Source organism: Ammospiza caudacuta, chromosome 3, assembly GCF_027887145.1.
Source record: "Ammospiza caudacuta isolate bAmmCau1 chromosome 3, bAmmCau1.pri, whole genome shotgun sequence".
Lineage (NCBI taxonomy): Eukaryota > Metazoa > Chordata > Aves > Passeriformes > Passerellidae > Ammospiza > Ammospiza caudacuta.
The window spans coordinates 36,003,818-36,021,425 of record NC_080595.1 but is presented as its reverse complement, the minus strand read 5'-3'; the positions used below and the strand labels follow the sequence as shown (position 1 = coordinate 36,021,425).

Below are 17,608 nucleotides of genomic sequence, written 5' to 3'. Positions count from 1 at the left end.
TCAAGGCGTATCAGTAAGCATGTGTATTAAGAAGTATGGACTAAAATATTTTTCTACCTTTAGGCAGGTTATGTAAAAGGAATGCAGTTACAAGAGAGAACCTAGAGTGCATCTTGAGAGCCCTTAACCCACTTGAGCAGCTAAGTGAACTATTCTCTGATTCCACTGTTTAGTCTTCAAAAGTGTTCACCCATTTGTTAATTAAATTACAAAGTAAGTATAGGGCAGGTGTTAAATATTCACATATAGGCCTTGGAGAGGAATTGGTATTTTCAAGACAAAACCAAGGTTTGTGTGTTCATATAGAAAAAGCAGTACTTTTGAAAAAGTAGTCTGAGCATGACTCATGTTGGGAAAGCACTTGGGAAAAACATTCTTCAAAGAAATATGTCTGTGAAACAGATATATGGATCCTTATGAAGCCATAGTGTTTTGCAGTTGTTTTAAAATTGCTTTTTCTGTGTCAGGCTCCAGTTTGTAGAGCAAAGACAGAGGTACAGCTATGCTCATAGGTAAACTGATACATGCCTGTCCTATGATTAGCTTCTATCCAGAGTTGCTAACTCTTCAGAGCAGCTTGAAAGTGCTGTTCTGTTCTTCTAATGGGTCTTCTCCAGGCATAGCATCAGCTGCATAACTCAGCAGGTGATTAAAAATCTGCCCAGTTTTCTAATGAAGAGAATCTGTTTTTGGCTCCTTCTGGGTACTCAACCTTGAGTGTTGTCCTAAGTGGTGAAGAGGGAGTAAGCATCAGAGGAGTGTGTGCTGGGTCTGTGAGGCCACCTGGAAGAATGGTCTCCTTTTCCAGCAGGTTTCATTCTGGAGTGTATGTAAGCAAGCAAAGGCTGCCATTCTTTCCTGAGTGACTTTTAAGTGTACTTACCCTATCAGCCCTGATCCCTAGAGCAGAATCTGCTTATCTCCCTCTCCAGTTTATTCCTTGCAGAAAGGAGGACTGTCTTTGAAACCTGAGCCCTTGGATGGCTGACCTGCTTTAAGCAGGTTGATATTGTCTCCATGCTGGCCTTGAATTCTTCAGCAGGTGTAGGTGCCTGCCTTCTAGGTAAGGCTAAGATCTGGATAGATTGCAAACCCAGTAACAGGCACTTTCTCTCACTCACTCTTACAATGAAATGAGAAATAATTTATCAGAAAAATACAGAAGATTCTCTTTTTCATCTCTTTAAGAAGGCAACTAGTATGTTAATATTTTTAAAACTTATATTGGATGATCTGATACATAAGGTTTTGTTTTGGCTTCAACTATTGAGTCCATGCAAATTTCATAAAATTTGTTGCAGGGCATATTTTAAATATTTTTAAAATATGACTCATTCCTTTACTTAGGCCTATGGTTATTTATGTTCAAGTATTCAGCAAACTTAATTTGTTGCTTTTCATATAATGCTGATATAGATTTTCCCTGTTGTTGGTATTAAATTTACACATTTGTTTTCCCACACTGCATTTGTGTTTCTTCTTCAGCTTACAAAGTATCTTGTACCTGTTTGTTTTGATTTGGTTTTTGTTGTATGCTTTCATGTTAATTGGGATTTCCTGCAGTGAAATGAGCTCAGACTGGAAGTATCAGTAGGGATGTTCTCAGCCAAACCAGAACCAGAGGCCTGAGATAAAGCTCTGCATCAATGCAAATGTAACTAGTGCCATATCTGCTCTATTTATTTAGTGGTCAAATTAAGTCACACTTGGACTTTCTCTACTCTTTCTACCTATGTGAAAATGTCTGTGTAGCAAAGTCAAGCAAGTACCCTGCTATCTAGAAGCGGGACTCAATAGGAAGAGTTTTGCTACAAAAGCCAGCCTGAGTAGCCCAGTGTTACTTGTTCTTTTCTCCATCCTGTATTCCATACTCCCCTTCTCTGCTTAAATACATGAAAATTGGACATGTTAGTGGCTGTGGTTGGATTTGTTAAGCCATGGGTATGGTCAAAATCCTTACAAGCTGTGCTCAAGTTCATTGAGGCCGTGTCAGCAATTCCCATGTTGAACTTCAGTGACAATTAGTTGATTGCTGTGATGGAAAGGTGAAGGTGAAATGAATGAATTTTTAGATTACCCTTTAATGAAGTAACTTCTATGTTAGATGGATATAAGCTTCTTCCTGACTTTTGAATGGCCTAAATGCTGTCTAGCTGTGGCTAACAAGGTGCTGAGATGGTTAAGGGCACTGTAGGCTGGGGCTTAGCCCAGGAGCACTGCAGCCCTCAGCATGGTTGTTCTGAGCATCCCACAAATGGTGAGAAGTCCTAGGTTCCTTGTTGGAAATTCTGCATTGTTAATACACTTTTTTTTCCTGAAATTGTTAATGCACGTTTTTTCACATGTATAATGATGAAAGTGACTTTAAATAAAGCTTTAGCAATAGTCATTACTTCCTTTGTAGACCTTATAGAAATCAAAGATGAGGGAAGTTGGGCAAATCTAAACTAACTTGTACTAAACTGAGTAATTGCAGTCTAAAAATGAAATTGTTACTGAATTCTGGTGTGACATTGTAAAGTATAATAGTATTAAGGAAATTTTTTACCCTTAAATAGCAAATAAGTGGCATTAATTAAGGAGTTGTGTGTTGTGAATGTTTCTGATATGAAATTCCTCATAGATTCAGAACTGAGAATCTTTAGCTCGGACTAGGGTAGGGGAAAGGTGGCATGATAGGTTTATTGGTGGACTTACCTCTTAGAAGGTAATTGCCTTCTACTTTTTCCTGTTTATTCCTTTTGCTTTCAGTTATATTTTAAAGTATATTTTGTGTAGGTTTTCCCATTACCCTCAACTTCCTTGTATTTGCTTAGTGTATGTTTTGAGAAAATTAATGACCTTTGGTTTGGCTCAGCAGGGTAAGTGTTCTACCTTGTAGCAGTTCAGATTTCATTTGGTCATTAAAAGTCAAGCTGTAGAGCTTGGTTTTTTTTCCCTGAAAAAAATTTTAAATTATTTATTGTGTAAGCATGTAGGATATTTGAACAGTATAGAGTGATAAAATTCAGAATTATACAACACTAGTATACCATAACTATAACTTCTTATTCCAGAGGCATTGTTGTAGATTCCAGGCTTACCCTTGCAATTCAATTGTCCCTTCTTTTGGACAGAGTTAAGGTTTTCTCTGTAAATCGAAAACATCTGAAAATATTTTGGTATAATTAATATTTGATGCTGATAATATGATATATTTTTTAATATTCAAGTTTGGAGTTTTTTTTCTACAGTGTTAATGAACTTTTTTTTTCTTCTCCCTTAGGAGAATATATAAAAAACTGGCGGCCAAGATACTTCCTGCTAAAGACAGATGGCTCTTTCATAGGCTATAAGGAGAAGCCCCAGGATGTGGATCTGCCATATCCACTCAACAACTTTTCAGTGGCAAGTATGTATTTCCAGTATTTATTATTCTCTCAGCATATTGACAGATTATCTGCTACATATTGCTTCGTGTATAATTCAGAATTTATTGGTAACACTGTAAGTTTAGTGCCATGTGCCATACTAATGCACCACTAATCTTACATCCAGCTCTACAAGATGTATTTACAGTAGCATGGAAGAACCATTTGGAATGTTTTTAGATGTCTAAGTTCTCATTTTTTGTGTGTGTGTGTCTAAAGTGTCTCTAAATAACAATGACATTTGACAAATGATTGCTGTAAGAAGAAAATTCCTGGAAAGTTTACCTTTATTTAGATTGCTGACCTCTTCTCTGTTTTTCATTAGTATCTCTGAATTCACTTGAAAATTCAAATTAATTAGAAAATTATCTAGACTTTCAAATGACACAGAATCATGCTAAGTTATTTTTCTCTTGGATAATCAGGTAATCAGCTCTCCAGCCTGGTTAATGAGTAATTTCAAGCAATCAGACAATTTGCATATATTAACAAAGCCACAAAGTGTGTATCTGTTGGATAAAGTGAAGATTGCGTGTTTTCCAAGAATGTTTCTAAAAGACAAATTTGTAGGGTTTTTGATCAGTCAGAGTGAGATCGGTGAGTGTTTCTGAACAGAAATGAAAGTATTTGAGGAGAAAATTAAAGGGGAAAAAAAAATCTCTCTGAGTTGCAAATACCACAGCTAGAACCTTTCAGAGGATTTATCCAATTTCTTTAAAAATTGTACTAAGTGTACTGCTATACAAAAAGTGGCAGTGTTTAGTTTTAATTTTGTACTTAGGGAAAGGGTTCCCTTCCTCTTCACTGCTGAAGATGGAACAAGTGCTACTGAGACTGAATTTTCCTATTTTCTTGATAAAATTGTACTTGTGACTGACTCTGCCTTTGTGTATACAAAGTAATTTGTGTATTTTATTTGGTAAGAAAATAATCTTGTGCTCCAAGCTCTCATCTCACAGCTAGAAGAGGAAAACTTTACATATTCTGATTGCAATAGAAAATGATATTGATTGTACAAACCATCTAATAGCATTAGAGGCTTGTTTTTCCTTGTTGGTATTCAGCATAAAAGCAGTGATGTCTTTAAGTTTTTCATGTGAGTAGGAATTGACTAAATCATGGCCATTATTCATTCCTTAGTTATTGCTCTGCATATTCTAACTGCTCTTTTTTTACCAGGAAATATTTTTCTAGATACTTGGTCCCTGGTTTTCAGCAGAAGGATGATTTCTAGAAATACAGTGGGCTTTTTTGTTCTGCTTTACCATGTTCTCCATTGCATAGTCTGTCTTCCCTTGCTGCACCAACTAGAAGGGTGATCCAAATGGTAGTTCTGCTAAGCAAAGAAATACATAATCAGCAGTTATTATAACATAATTACCAGTGTGTTGGTACTGGTTTTGGTTGGGTTTTTTTGGTTCCCAGAGGTTCTGTTATGTAATTCTGATATTAGAATGCTGTCCCTGAACTTTGCCTTGATGGAAATGGAAAGATTTCACGTTGTTTTCCAAAATGACACCATCACCACCCCCACCACCCCCCCACCAAAAAAAAAAAAATCCTTTCTGCAACTAGCAAGTCTCATAGGTCTGATTCTTAGGCTATGTAAGCTAAAGCATGCAATATTAATTGAAAAAATCCAGTTTTGATAAGCATGACTTTTTCTGTTTTTCTGACAGGAAAAGGCATAATTTTATCAGAAACGTTGGCTGATCAGTGCAAGAATAGGGAGATGTAACACTCATCAAAAGAATCTCATGAAATTAAGTGGAGTGCCTGTGTAGAATTCACAGGATGAAAAGCAAACCAGGATGGTATTACACTCTAAATTGCAAGGGATTGTAAGTTTTTTATCATCTATTGTATCTGTCTGAAGATGAGCTCATCAGTAGGGCAAATAAAACAAAATTGCTGTATGAATGGATCACATCTCATGGGAAGTACCTGGTAAATGTCAAGAACTGGTCTCATGGCCTCTGATCCAAGAGTTCCTGAGCTGCTGCAGTAGGTTTGTGGCCACAAGCAGCGCAACATATTTTTCCTGTAATAGTGAAGTACGTTTTCATAAATTACTAGCCAGGCAGATGGAGTGTGAGATCACTGTTAATACCATCTTGATTAGGTTGGCAGGGACTTAAAGATATGTCTTTACAGTCCTATCTTCATGTAATCTTTGTAGCTATCTGTAAAGTGAGAGTGTGGTCTCAGTCTACTTTTTGCTCTCCAAATGACAGACATCTTTGGCTCTTGCTCGCAATTTGTTATTTAAGCAGAAAAGGCCAAGGCTGTGGTATTATTTTTGTAGTACTGTTGGAGTTAAACATGGGAATGTTTGCACAGTTCTACTTTGTATGATTCTTGTTTAAAACTTTCTTAGCAACTCTGTAAAGCTAGTTACTTCCATTGTGCAGATACTTTCCCACCAGTGTCCCCTGCCTTCCACTCCTGTGACATTTTTTATATTGCAAAAGTAAAGCTCTTTCCCAGGCATAGTACCATTTCCCCTAGTGTGGCTCCCTGATTCCTTCCAAGATAACTTTTAAGTTCCACACCTAAGCATTTCTCTTTCTTTGGTCTTTTGTCATCTGTGAACTCCATTGGGAATGAGGAGAAGGCTGGAGAGAATGAAGTTATTTTACAGACTGCTAAAAGTGCTTCCAGTGATAAATATGTCTTTGCTAATAGAGCCTTTCTCATTGAGGAATGTTTTGTCATAGAATGGAGTGTTCAGAAGCCTTTTCCTTGGGATATTCTGGGAGGAAATGTGGGGGGAAGGCATTTGGAAGTGTGTGTGAGCAGATAGACTCTTTTCTTGGAGAGGGAGAGGCTGAGGCAGCACACATGTGCCTCAGTCCATTGCCAGCCACCCAAAGAGCAGGGGAACCACGGGGGCCTGAAATGGAGATGAGGGATCTCTCTTCCTTGGAGCACTGAAGATGAAACACAGTTGAGTAAAGGGTATGACAGAGTGGGGCTGGTTGGAGCTGAGCCCTGGGGAAGGACACAGGCTGGCCTTAGGTGTCCTGAATGGACTTCACCCCTCTGTGGCCACTACTCTCCCAGCTTTGGGTGCACAGGGAAGAAGGCAGCCATGGGCACCCTGCCCTGCATCTTGGAGCTGCTGCAAGGTTGCAGGAAGAACAAATCAGCCAGATTTGGTGATACTGAATAGTGTGTAGGAATCACTGGCTCCTCTCCTGTGGAGCCAGCTTATTTTATACCTAACAAACCCACCTTCTTTTAAATGGGAATGTGAGAGCTGTGTATTTGAAGTAGGCTGTTAGTCCCTTCATGCTCATGCCTTGACACTGAGACTCACACAAAGCTCTGCCGTGGTATCTCACCGTGCACTTGAAGATAAATGAAGGCGGTGTAGTTACATGGGTGGGAAGTTCATTGGGAAAACTTAAATCCGGGTGATACTGGTTTGCAGGGGTAAATTCAGAGGTGTGAGCTTTCTGGAATTGTCTGGTTCAAAATCAGTTCAGCTCTTTTCAGGTAGAGTGGAGCAGTTGCAAGTAATCAAACTGCTGTAGCTTGTACAGATACTCTTGATTGACTGAGTCATGGTAACTGAGTGGGTGTGCATTCCTAGCCCACTTCAACTGCAAAATAAAATATGTTAATTTAAATTGCTTTTGCTTAGGCATTTATGCAGTCAGAACCAGTTTAAAAATAATTTTGGATTCAGTTGGTATGACTTCTCTGTACAGGCAAAGGCCTGATAAAAAAGTCCTGTCTTTTAAAACGCCATTATGCTTCTTTGAGAACAAAACTAATACTCTGGGTAACAGGATGTATTTCCTCAATGCCCTCCCACCCCCTCAAAAAAATCCAACCCGGCCTCATGATGCTGTTTTCAACTGGCTCACTGCTGTATAAGTGTAATAAACGCTGCTTTATATAAACCACTTTGGTCTTTGATTGTCAGCATTATTTGGGAAAGCAGAGTGGGGAAGAATTCTACTTCAGTTCTACTTGAGGAAGATTTGTGACTTCACTGATTTAAAAAAACCCCAACTTCTCACATGCTCAGTGAGTGTGTAGGTAATCAAACAGCACATTTGGGATGAAGTGTCTCTAAGAATTGGCCCTTTGCCTTCATTTTGATCTTTACATGGGGAATAATTGGGAAGAGCTGTATCCCTTTACAGTATCCTTTGAACCTTGGCCAAAAATGATGTCACCTGGAACTTTTTTCCTGTCTTGAAAGATAATGCTTTCTAAGCACTCTGGTACAGCTACCCTTTTTATTGTCCTTAAAAATAAAAAGCAATTTATTATAATATTATTACCATGAAAAGGTAACCTTTTATAAACTTTATTTTATTTTTATTTTCTCTGTCTAAATGATTATCAAGAACCTTGGCTATTCTAAATGGAGAATCTGTGCTACTTTTTCCTAGTCTTAACTCTTCAGTGGGCCAGAGACAAGATTTTATTATTTGTAGGATCTAAAAATCTTCAAAACAGGAAAATGGAAAGGTTTCGGGGGTATAATGTTAGGATGTAAAGAATTCTGAAGATATTTTTTAAAGAAATGTGTAGGGGAATATGTATGTCTGTTATAAGTGAGATTAATTAATGTATCAAAATACTTCAGCATTAGACACAACCTTGTGTGCAACTCCAGAAATAACTTTTCAATGAGATTTAAGTCCATTTAAAAAAATTTTTTACCATACTGGATCACATGAACCCAGAGTTAAGATATAACTGTACTAATAATTACAGTGTGAGTTTGATTCCAAAGTAATAATAGTAAAATTGAAAAAGTAATGTTAATTCAATATTGAAAACACTAGTTGAGAGAAAAAAATCAATGTACATGTTATATACTGCATTTGCAAATACATCTGTGGAAATTCAAACTTGAATCTATCATGTATAGGAAATATTTCCATCTCTATTGGATGGAGAAATGTTTGGGAGGCTTTAAAATTGCTTTATGAATACTTTCTAGGTGGTGTAGTTGGTATTCTGTCCTTTTGACTTAGAAGTTTGTAGCCAGGCCTGAAAGTTTTTATGCCAGTGTGATTATACCCAGCTGCTTAAATAAAACTGGAGTGTTTGCATGAAAGACAGAGAAGGACAGATAATTTTATTTTCTTCCATTAAAACAAAGTAAAGCCCAGGCAAAACCCATACAGAAATCTTCTATTTCCATTCTCCCTCTTTGTGTGAAGGGGCAAATGACAAATGTTGTAGTGGCACAAAGACATAGATGCTACCTTGGTACTTTTTGAAGTATTGGAAATAAAAGACTTTGCATCATGGTGAACTGCACAAAGTTTGATCTTTTACATCTTCAAGGAATATAATAATGGGTTTTTTTGGTCATATTTGTTGTTATATTATCAAAGCACATATAAGTACTTGCCATGAGCCAAGCCCCACAGAAGTGGGATTTTTACCCATACAGAACAAAAAGTCAGTCCCTGCTCCAAAATACTAAAATTCCAAATATAAAACAAGTGACAGCAGATGGATGCAAACAGATGGGGGGAGTATGAGAAAACTATGAGACAGTATTAGCCTGTAGTACAAGCAGTGGTCTCAGCACATCAACAACTAATCCATTGTCAAGGTTAGATTTTTACTCTCATCTCCCTTCTTTTCTTCCTCCCTCCTTCCCTCCCTCCTGTTTTTAAATGCACGGTGAAGGAAAGTTTTAAGGAAGATTTTAAAGAGAACTAGTATAACAAACAGAGAGAAATTAGAAATGCTTTAGAAAACTGATGATGAAATTGTCACAGTAAAGGGATGGGTGGCATTTTGATACTGAATAAAAAATGATAACAAGGGTGAGAGTAGGCTGTGGGGACAGACAATGTTGAACAGCTACCTATATTTGATGTGATAGAGCTGGGTAAGAAATGGGAAATGCCCAAAAGAGAGTGATGTGGTCAAGGGAACAATGGACAAAAACAATCTATTATGAACAGTTTTGGGAACAGCATTTTTAGGGTAAACCTGTATTTGTTTGGATAAAAGAAGAGATATTAAATTGTTCACATAAATCTCTGTGTGACCAAATTTAGGTTTAGGGTGATACTCCCCCTAGATAAGATGTAGTAAGAAGGAACAAAGCCTTTTGGATAGCCTCAGAGAAGCAGATTTCCCTCAGGGAGTGGGTAAAGTGAGAGAATCAAAAGGGGACCAAGCAAAGGGTGTGTGTATGGCTACACACATATGTTTGTTCCTATGTGTAAAATCCATGGACTTTCATGTGTGTATGAGCAAAAATCTGTGTATTTGCCTCTGTGTTATGGAAATGATCTATTTGTTCTGCTATTTGTCAACTATTTGTCTGACAAAAAGGTCATGAGAGAAGTGTGGATTTGGAGTGCAGAGTAGCAGGAACAGAAAAAGGGATTTGTAAGGAGTGTGTTAATTGATTTTGATATGAAAGAAAAATTAGATTAGCAATTAAATAGGCAAAGGTTGGGACAAAATTGTTTATTTTGTAAAGGGAAGACCAAGAGAAAAATAAGAAATCAAGGTTAAATTATTATGCAAATAGATAGATACACAGAGACATACAGATCTGTGTAAAGACAACACTCTCCCTGTATGTTAAAAAGTGCAAACATTATAAATAATGCAAGCAGTGGCTTGATACTATTTTTTTAATACAATTTGATAATCACGGGAAGTTATCCTCTGTGCTAAAACTCAGTCTGTATTGTCTGTATTAGAAATAATTTCTCAGATATGCAACCTTCTGTTCATTTTTTAGTACAATTTTTTATGGCTGCTTGAATGTTTAGTATTCCTGTCTAGCCATATCAACACATTCTGCTGAAGTTGAAGCCTTTCATATATGAAATAATAAAATGGTATTAGTGTTCTATTTTTTTAAATGCTGAATGACTGCATTTAGGAAAAGAATGCTGGTGATTATACAGTTAAAGTTATAGAATTCAAACTTTAAACTTTTTAATAAAATCTGAACAGATGATCTGTGGTTTTTTTGTTTTTTTTTTTTTTGGAACTGGCAGGTTTCAGGCCCTCTAATTGGCTTCCCAGCTTTGCAGAGTAATTACAGCTTCAAGCAAACTTTGTCATCTGTGGTTCAGAATGGTGTAAAGTAAACAGAACGTTTTGAAATACAGTTTGTAGTTAGAGTTGCTCAGGAGAGTTTAACTAGCATAACTACTTAATTTAGACAATAGCAGTTATTTGAAAAAGATAGTCTAGCATTTTAGAATTGTCAGGTTGGTTGTTGAGATGAAGACAAAAGTTAACCTCTGGTATGCACCTGACTTTGTTTTGTTTTTTAAAAGGATAATTTCAATAATTGAGAAACATCCATTGCATTTCTTTTTACTGTTCTGATTTAATTTTTTTTCCATTTTCGGTATACATCCAAAAATGGCCAAAGGAGAAAAATGCACTTGTTGGAACAGAGTTGTCATTCCCTGTTTTACTGTTTTTGTATTTTGCTGCTTTGAACAAGTGTTCTCCCCCAAGGTATTTCCTCCCCTCTAATATTAAAGGAAAAGTTCTCATGACCGAGGTTTCATCCCAGGAAGACAGAAAGCTTTAGGAATAAAATGTGTAATTCCAAGTTGTAGATGGCTAGCATACAAGAACACAAAGTTGAGTCTGTCTGTTTACTGGCTTACTCATCTTTTTGAATGATAATTTAGACTTCCAACTGTTTTGAGTTGAGATTCAGTCCTTTAATTACATATGTTTATGTATAGTAGCAAACTTGAAGACATTATGGTAGAATGTTCTCTCCTCTTGGTAATGACCCAACTATCACTCGAGCATTCGGAGCCAGCTCTCAGTAGCCAGTTTCACTCTTTCTTCTGTGCTTTTGTATTTTCCAAACTATTCACTCAGTCTTAAACTACTATGCTTTTTCCACTAATTAGTAGAAAAATATTTTGATAATTAGCAGTAACTGTGTATTACAGCACTTATTCATCTTAATAGATTTCTTTCCTCTAGTAGTAGGTGAAAGATATTCACAGATGATTTTTTATTCATGTTGCAGTCAGGGCAGGAATAGTGTTCAGCCCATACATTTGTGTACAGCAGCACGTGAAGCATGTGGGGCTACTAAATATCAGCAGGCTGAAGTTATTTTTACCTACTTGAGAAGAATGGGTAGCACACCTCTTTTGGGAATACACTGGTCCTCCACTTCTTTCTGAAACCCTTTTTGCTTCATAAGGGATGGATAGGAATGTATTCAATTTTAACCTTCTACGAGGAAATCAAATCTTTAGCCACTCATAACGGAATATTACCAAAACTAATTAAGTTTTCCTAAATTTTATTTTCCAATAATTCCTCCAGTGATAGTGCAATGGCATTCTTGGGGGCTATTTGTCTGGAGGTTTTTTTGTTTTCAGTACCATTTTCAATTCTTGAAGTTTTTTAGTACCTTTCATTGATTTAATTAATCATCTGTAATGAAAAATCAGAATAATTTTTTTGTAAAAATGTTTTATTATTATTTATGTTAATAATTATTTTGTTCTTGTTAATAATGTGCATAATCACTTTGAGGGTTGACTTAAAAAATGTAATATAAGTAGTATATTAGATACAGATTTACTTGAAGTACATACCAATGTATATATTTATTACTTTCTATAGTATATTATATATACTATATGTCTATTATATAATATATATTATAAACTGTATATAGTATACTATAACTATAATATATAACTATATATTACATATACTATACTATATATATATTTTATACATATATAGGTGAGGACCATATACATAGCATTTGGTCATAAGCAGATGTAATTCTATTAGTTCCATTTTTTTCATGCATGAGTTGGAAAACTTAAATAATGCAATTTAAATGTATGCATGTTTGTCTATATTGACAAAGAGAAAATAAATGGTGGAATTCAAAATTTTCAGTTCCATCAGAGGCATTGGAGAGGATGTGCTTTTTGATTGGTACAGATTTTTATGCAGGTTTGTCTCTGCACCTTTTTTCCTTCAGACTGTCCTAACACAGTCAGCTCATGTTTCTCCCAGGCAGCTTTTCCCACCTTCCTTTCTCTAAACTAGGTACTCCAGTTTGGCTATATTCTAGCTATCCCCATACTTTTCTTTCTCATATAGATTCCAGTCTTTTTCTTGTCCTATTACCACTTTCCTCCCTTTATTCCCTCATCTTTTGTTCATAACAGCTCTCCTGTAAATAGCTTGCTGTATGCCATCTTTCTCCATTGGATTTTGCCTCAGTGAAGTACATTCTTTGTCATACTGTCTGAAGAAGAGGGTAAGGCATTATGAATATAAGTGAAATGCTTTCAATTTAGCATGTGGAGAGGCAGTAGATAGCTGTAGTCTCTGGATTATACTCAATGCCTAGTCTTTTCAATGATTTTATGCTTTAGTAATTGTTACTGTAATTTTTTACCCTCCTCCCACTGCACTCTTATCCCTCCCACATGTAGTGTGGCCAGATGCCTTTCATTTTCACAGGAATACTAAAAGGATATCAAAGGTCTTGATTTGCCAAGTTTTAAGTCTCTTCTCCAAAAGCAGCATTTTCCAGCAGTGTGCAGCTTTAGGCAGACACCCAGTAAAGAAAACTTCAGCCTACATGATTGAAGTGTGATAGGATTAAAGATGAGAGGATGGTTTTGTCAGGAGTAAGATGATATAATCTTAGAGCAGACAATGCTTCTAGTATCTTCTGCTAGGAAGGTAACCCCACATGTTCCTTGGAAATTCAGCTGAGGGAGTTAAAAAAAAGCCTGTTAACCTTCCCTTCACTGTCACTGTGATTGTAGCTGGACTTCAACCATACCCCTGGGGATGGGGGTTTCTTTGATGTCATGGATAATTGCACTGGGCTACAACCCTGGTTAAGTACCCTAAGCAACTCTACTCTTATCATGCTTCTATCTGCCTTGTTTCCCTTCCAACTTTTGTGTTAAGCTCCCTCTTCTTGTGTCCATCCTGCTGTAGATCTTTCTTCTCCGTATTGAGGATGGTTCTCATTTCATCCAAGACCTAGCAGAGCATGTATAAGCAATGAGGGTGAATTACTGTTTCTCATTTTTAATGAAATGTTTCTTAAATGGAATGTCATCTCTGTTCCTGACAGTGAGCAATCTGACTTACATAATAATTTATAGATGTATGGTGAATATATAGATTTGTTCATCAAGGAATACACCTGTGCACAATATTCACTCCTTTTGTTTCTCATACCTGTGTCTGTGAAGCTTCTTAGGTGTTCTGCTAAGCTGCAGAAAAAAATACTATTGATAGACATATCCACTTCCACACTTTTTTGTTTTTTCAAATAAAAAAATTGCAGTAGATGATAGTTGAGGTTTCAGGATCCTGAATTTGTCAAGAGAAAATATGTCAAGCCAAAATAATTTATTTCTGTGAAAGGAAAGCATGCCTTGTTAAGTGGTACATGTCATATGACTTCTGCAAAGCGTTGACATTAACTGGAATAAAGAATAGTAAGCTGCATAAGTAAAAGGTGTGGGTCAACTGGTAGGTGGTAACTATATCAAAAAGAAGTTACAGCAGATTGTAGGTGAACAGGAATTCATTTACCATATCATTATTGATTGATTTGTGAACCCGATGAATCATTTTAGATCACACACACACACACATTTGATCTGGATCGGCTTTGAACAAGTGATAATATTCCAGACATGAGATGTGATGGTTTGTGTCTATGGTGTGGTAGCTGCAGGAAAACGAGTAACACTTTTGACAGAGTAACCTCAGCTTCTCAAAAATGTTTAAATGTATTTGCATGAATAAGGAGTTTTAGATTGTCAGAGTTTTGCAGCTGTAATGTTTGGTGCAGCATCGTAGAACTAATACACAGCAATGCTGAACCATTGCCTGAATCACCAGTGTGGTCCTGCCACAGAGGAGTAATGGGTGGTCTGAAATATGTCTGGAGTTGTGGGATAAGGAAGATCTTGGATCTGAAAGCACAGCTGGTGAGGGACACATGGATTGAACTGACTTAAAGAAGACTGAAAAGAGATAAAGCAGTGTTCAAATGTCTAAAAGGGATGGCTGCTGGAAAGATGAAGTAATTTAGTCAAAAGGGCAAGAAACAGTATGCTGAAATTATAGGAAGAGTTGCATTAAATCCTAGGAAAAATATTACAGCAATAAAAATAGTTAATTTATTTATAGTAGGATAGAATAGTTTGCTCACAAGCATTTTGAAATTAGTACTTTTTGGGGATTTTAGAAAGGGTGTAGAGAAATACTTACAAGAAATAGCATAGGTAGATCTGATTCTGCCCTAGGGCACAAAGAGAATTAGATGATTTCCTGGGGCAGCCCCACTGGTGGTGTGTGTGGGGTTGTTCTATATTTAATAATCAGACTAATTTAAACATCTGAATTTTCTTAGGCTATTTTATAATAAACCTTTCCCTGAAGTGACAGTACTATCAGTAATTGTGACATGGTTACCATTGAAGGGAAAATGTCATATTCCTCCTGCTGGGTGCAGATGGAAAAATATGCCAGTGGCTACTGCTGTTTCCTTGGCATGCTATAGCAATCCAGGATCTAATATTCTACTTAGCCTCATAACACAGACCAAGTTAATAAATGGAGATGGCATTTTTATATGGACAATGATACAAATTCCATCAATTCTTCTGACTGCTTTCTTCACCTGCTTTATTGTTACCTATTACCTTTTGTTCAAACCTGTGGTTGTATTGCTGTTCTGTATTTCCTTGTGTGCTGGATTGATTCTGGATGAGGATATATAAGCTGAATGAATTTCATCTAAGTGGTTTTGTTTGCTTTTCACCTGTTAACTGGCAATATATAAAAAAGGCAATGTCATGTATTTGTCTAGAATGTCAGCTAATGAAAACAGAGCGACCAAAGCCGAACACATTCATTATCAGATGTCTTCAGTGGACCACGGTCATAGAGAGGACGTTCCATGTAGACACTCCAGAGGAACGGTGAGGTTTTTGTTCTTGTTTCCCTTTTCACAATCCTTGTGCAGAAGCCTCAGCAGAGTCTCTGCTGGGCCTGCACAGCAATCAGCACTTGGAACTGTGACATTCTGAGCAGTTAGTTAAAGATTTTTAAGTCAGCTTCTGTAAAATATTATCTGAGCTCATAACTAGAGTAAGAAGAGTTGCCTGCGAGTAGGTGGGATGAGTGTGTTCAAATAAGCCAAAACTATGTCATGATATGTCTCTGAAGTGTTAAATTTTGAACATCCAAAGCCTAGATTGAAATATTTCCAGCCTTGCTGTCTTACTCCTCCTAATGTGCTTCTTTCTTTTGGCACAGAAAGCAGCATGCTTATTATAATTTATTTTGTGTTGGCTTATTAGTTTTTCTTGTTTCAGTAAACATTCATAAACGCTTAAGAATTAACTTTTTAATGCACCAAAAAGTTTTTTTAATGAACGGAGGAGATATGGGATAATGCACTCAAATTTTCTATACTCTGTCTACTATTAGATGCACTGAATCTTCTTGCTGTGGACATCTATCCTTTTGAGACCAGTACTATGATCTGGCTATCATTTTTTGTATCCGTAAATAACCAACAGCTTTGCTTTTTCTGTTATTTCACTTAGAGGTTTTTTTATTCTACCTTGGTACCATGTCTCCACCCTGTCTTTTTTTTGTGCAGTGTAGTAGCTCACTCTGCATTCAGTAGTAAATACCACCAAAATATCCCATATTCCTTTCTGGCTGAGCAAGAGGCAGCAGGTAGCGTGCTTGGTGTGGGGCTGTGACCTGTTCAAGGGCTGCTTGGTGTGTCTGTGCTGCTCTGCTGGCCCTGCTTGTCCCTCCACAGGAACCATCATCTGGGCCTGTCCCTCAGTGCAGCCACAGGTTTTTAGGATGCTTGTAGGAATTTAGTATCTTGGAGTGCCTTTTTTGTGGGAAATTTGGGAAAAAGCCTGTAAGTTGAGTTTTAAAAGGAGAGAGACAAAGACTTGAACATATGATATGGTTTAATAAATCCTATTTTTTTTTCCTCTGAAAATGTCTTGAAGGGAGGGGGAATACCAAAACCCCTCTTAAAATAATAAGTTATTATTATGAGATACTACTCCATAAGAAGTGACATCTGTGCTCATGGGTGTATTATACCTGGAACAAGTGTTTTCAAGTTTCCACTAACACTTAGAGAATCAGAAGCTGCTAATTCTTGAAGTTACTCATATAGTGATCCTTTCTGGTGAACTTCACCCCATTTAAGAAAATGCAAGAATTGGAAGGAAATTGAAGTGATTGATTTAATATGAGTCTTCTGCTGTGTAACAGAAGAACATTGAACATTGAAGCAATGTAGCATGTGAAAAACTTTATGAACTATGCAATACATTTTTTGAGTTTCTGATAGAGGTGTTGGCTTGTTCATGATAGGGAAGAATGGACAGAAGCAATCCAGGCTGTAGCAGACAGACTTCAGAGGCAAGAAGAGGAGAGGATGAACTGTAGTCCAACTTCTCAGATAGACAATATAGGAGAAGAAGAGATGGATGCTTCAACAACCCATCATAAAAGAAAGGTAATGATCTTAAAAAATAACTTTTGAGAATGGTCTAGTCAGGTAAACCAATATGCAGGGAATAGTATTTCAGCAGAAATTTCAGCGTAATATAAGATCAAAGTACTTATTTATTTCAATAAAGCTGAACTGCTCTAGTTTTGTTTATTGGTTAAGGTGATATGGCGCTTCTGAAAAACAAAGTTCAGCCATTCAGGCACATGCTAACATTCTTCTTATTGTTTGACTATTTTTTCATCCTTTTGTTTGTTTGCTATTTTAGAAAGTATGGTAATAAAATATTTTCTTTAGACAAGTACTTTTGCCTCTTTTCTCATGCAAATAATACCCAGTACAAATTAGGTGATTTGCATGAGAAAGGCTAGCAGGATCTGGCTTTTAATGACCTTGGGTTTTGCTAACTTGGGAAATAACTTTGCTTTAGTTTTCAATGTATTAAAGAAAACAGCATTTCATTTTTCTGTGGTCCTTTACAGCTTTTGGTCTGAGTAGGAACACGTACATTGCTGACTATAACATACTTGTGGTTGCATCTCCAGAGTCAGCAGGTTAAACACACAGCCAAGAGCATGTTTTAAAGATCTGATGCCACTCAAAGTTTGCTCATGTGTCTCCTCAAACTCATGTCCCTTATTTGCTATACAGAGTTGACATGACT

The 17,608-nt window shown here is 36.7% G+C and overlaps 1 protein-coding gene across 2 annotated transcripts in view; it reads left to right on the top strand.

The window, feature by feature from the left end:
- Positions 1-17,608, top strand: part of AKT3 (AKT serine/threonine kinase 3) — a 145,409-nt gene that overhangs the window by 75,215 nt on the left and 52,586 nt on the right. For both annotated transcript variants that reach the window (XM_058800744.1, XM_058800745.1), the window contains 3 exons: positions 3,266-3,391; positions 15,265-15,376; positions 16,806-16,950. In XM_058800744.1, the coding sequence (XP_058656727.1) occupies positions 3,266-3,391; positions 15,265-15,376; positions 16,806-16,950 (383 nt within the window). The remainder of the gene's footprint in view (positions 1-3,265; positions 3,392-15,264; positions 15,377-16,805; positions 16,951-17,608) is intronic.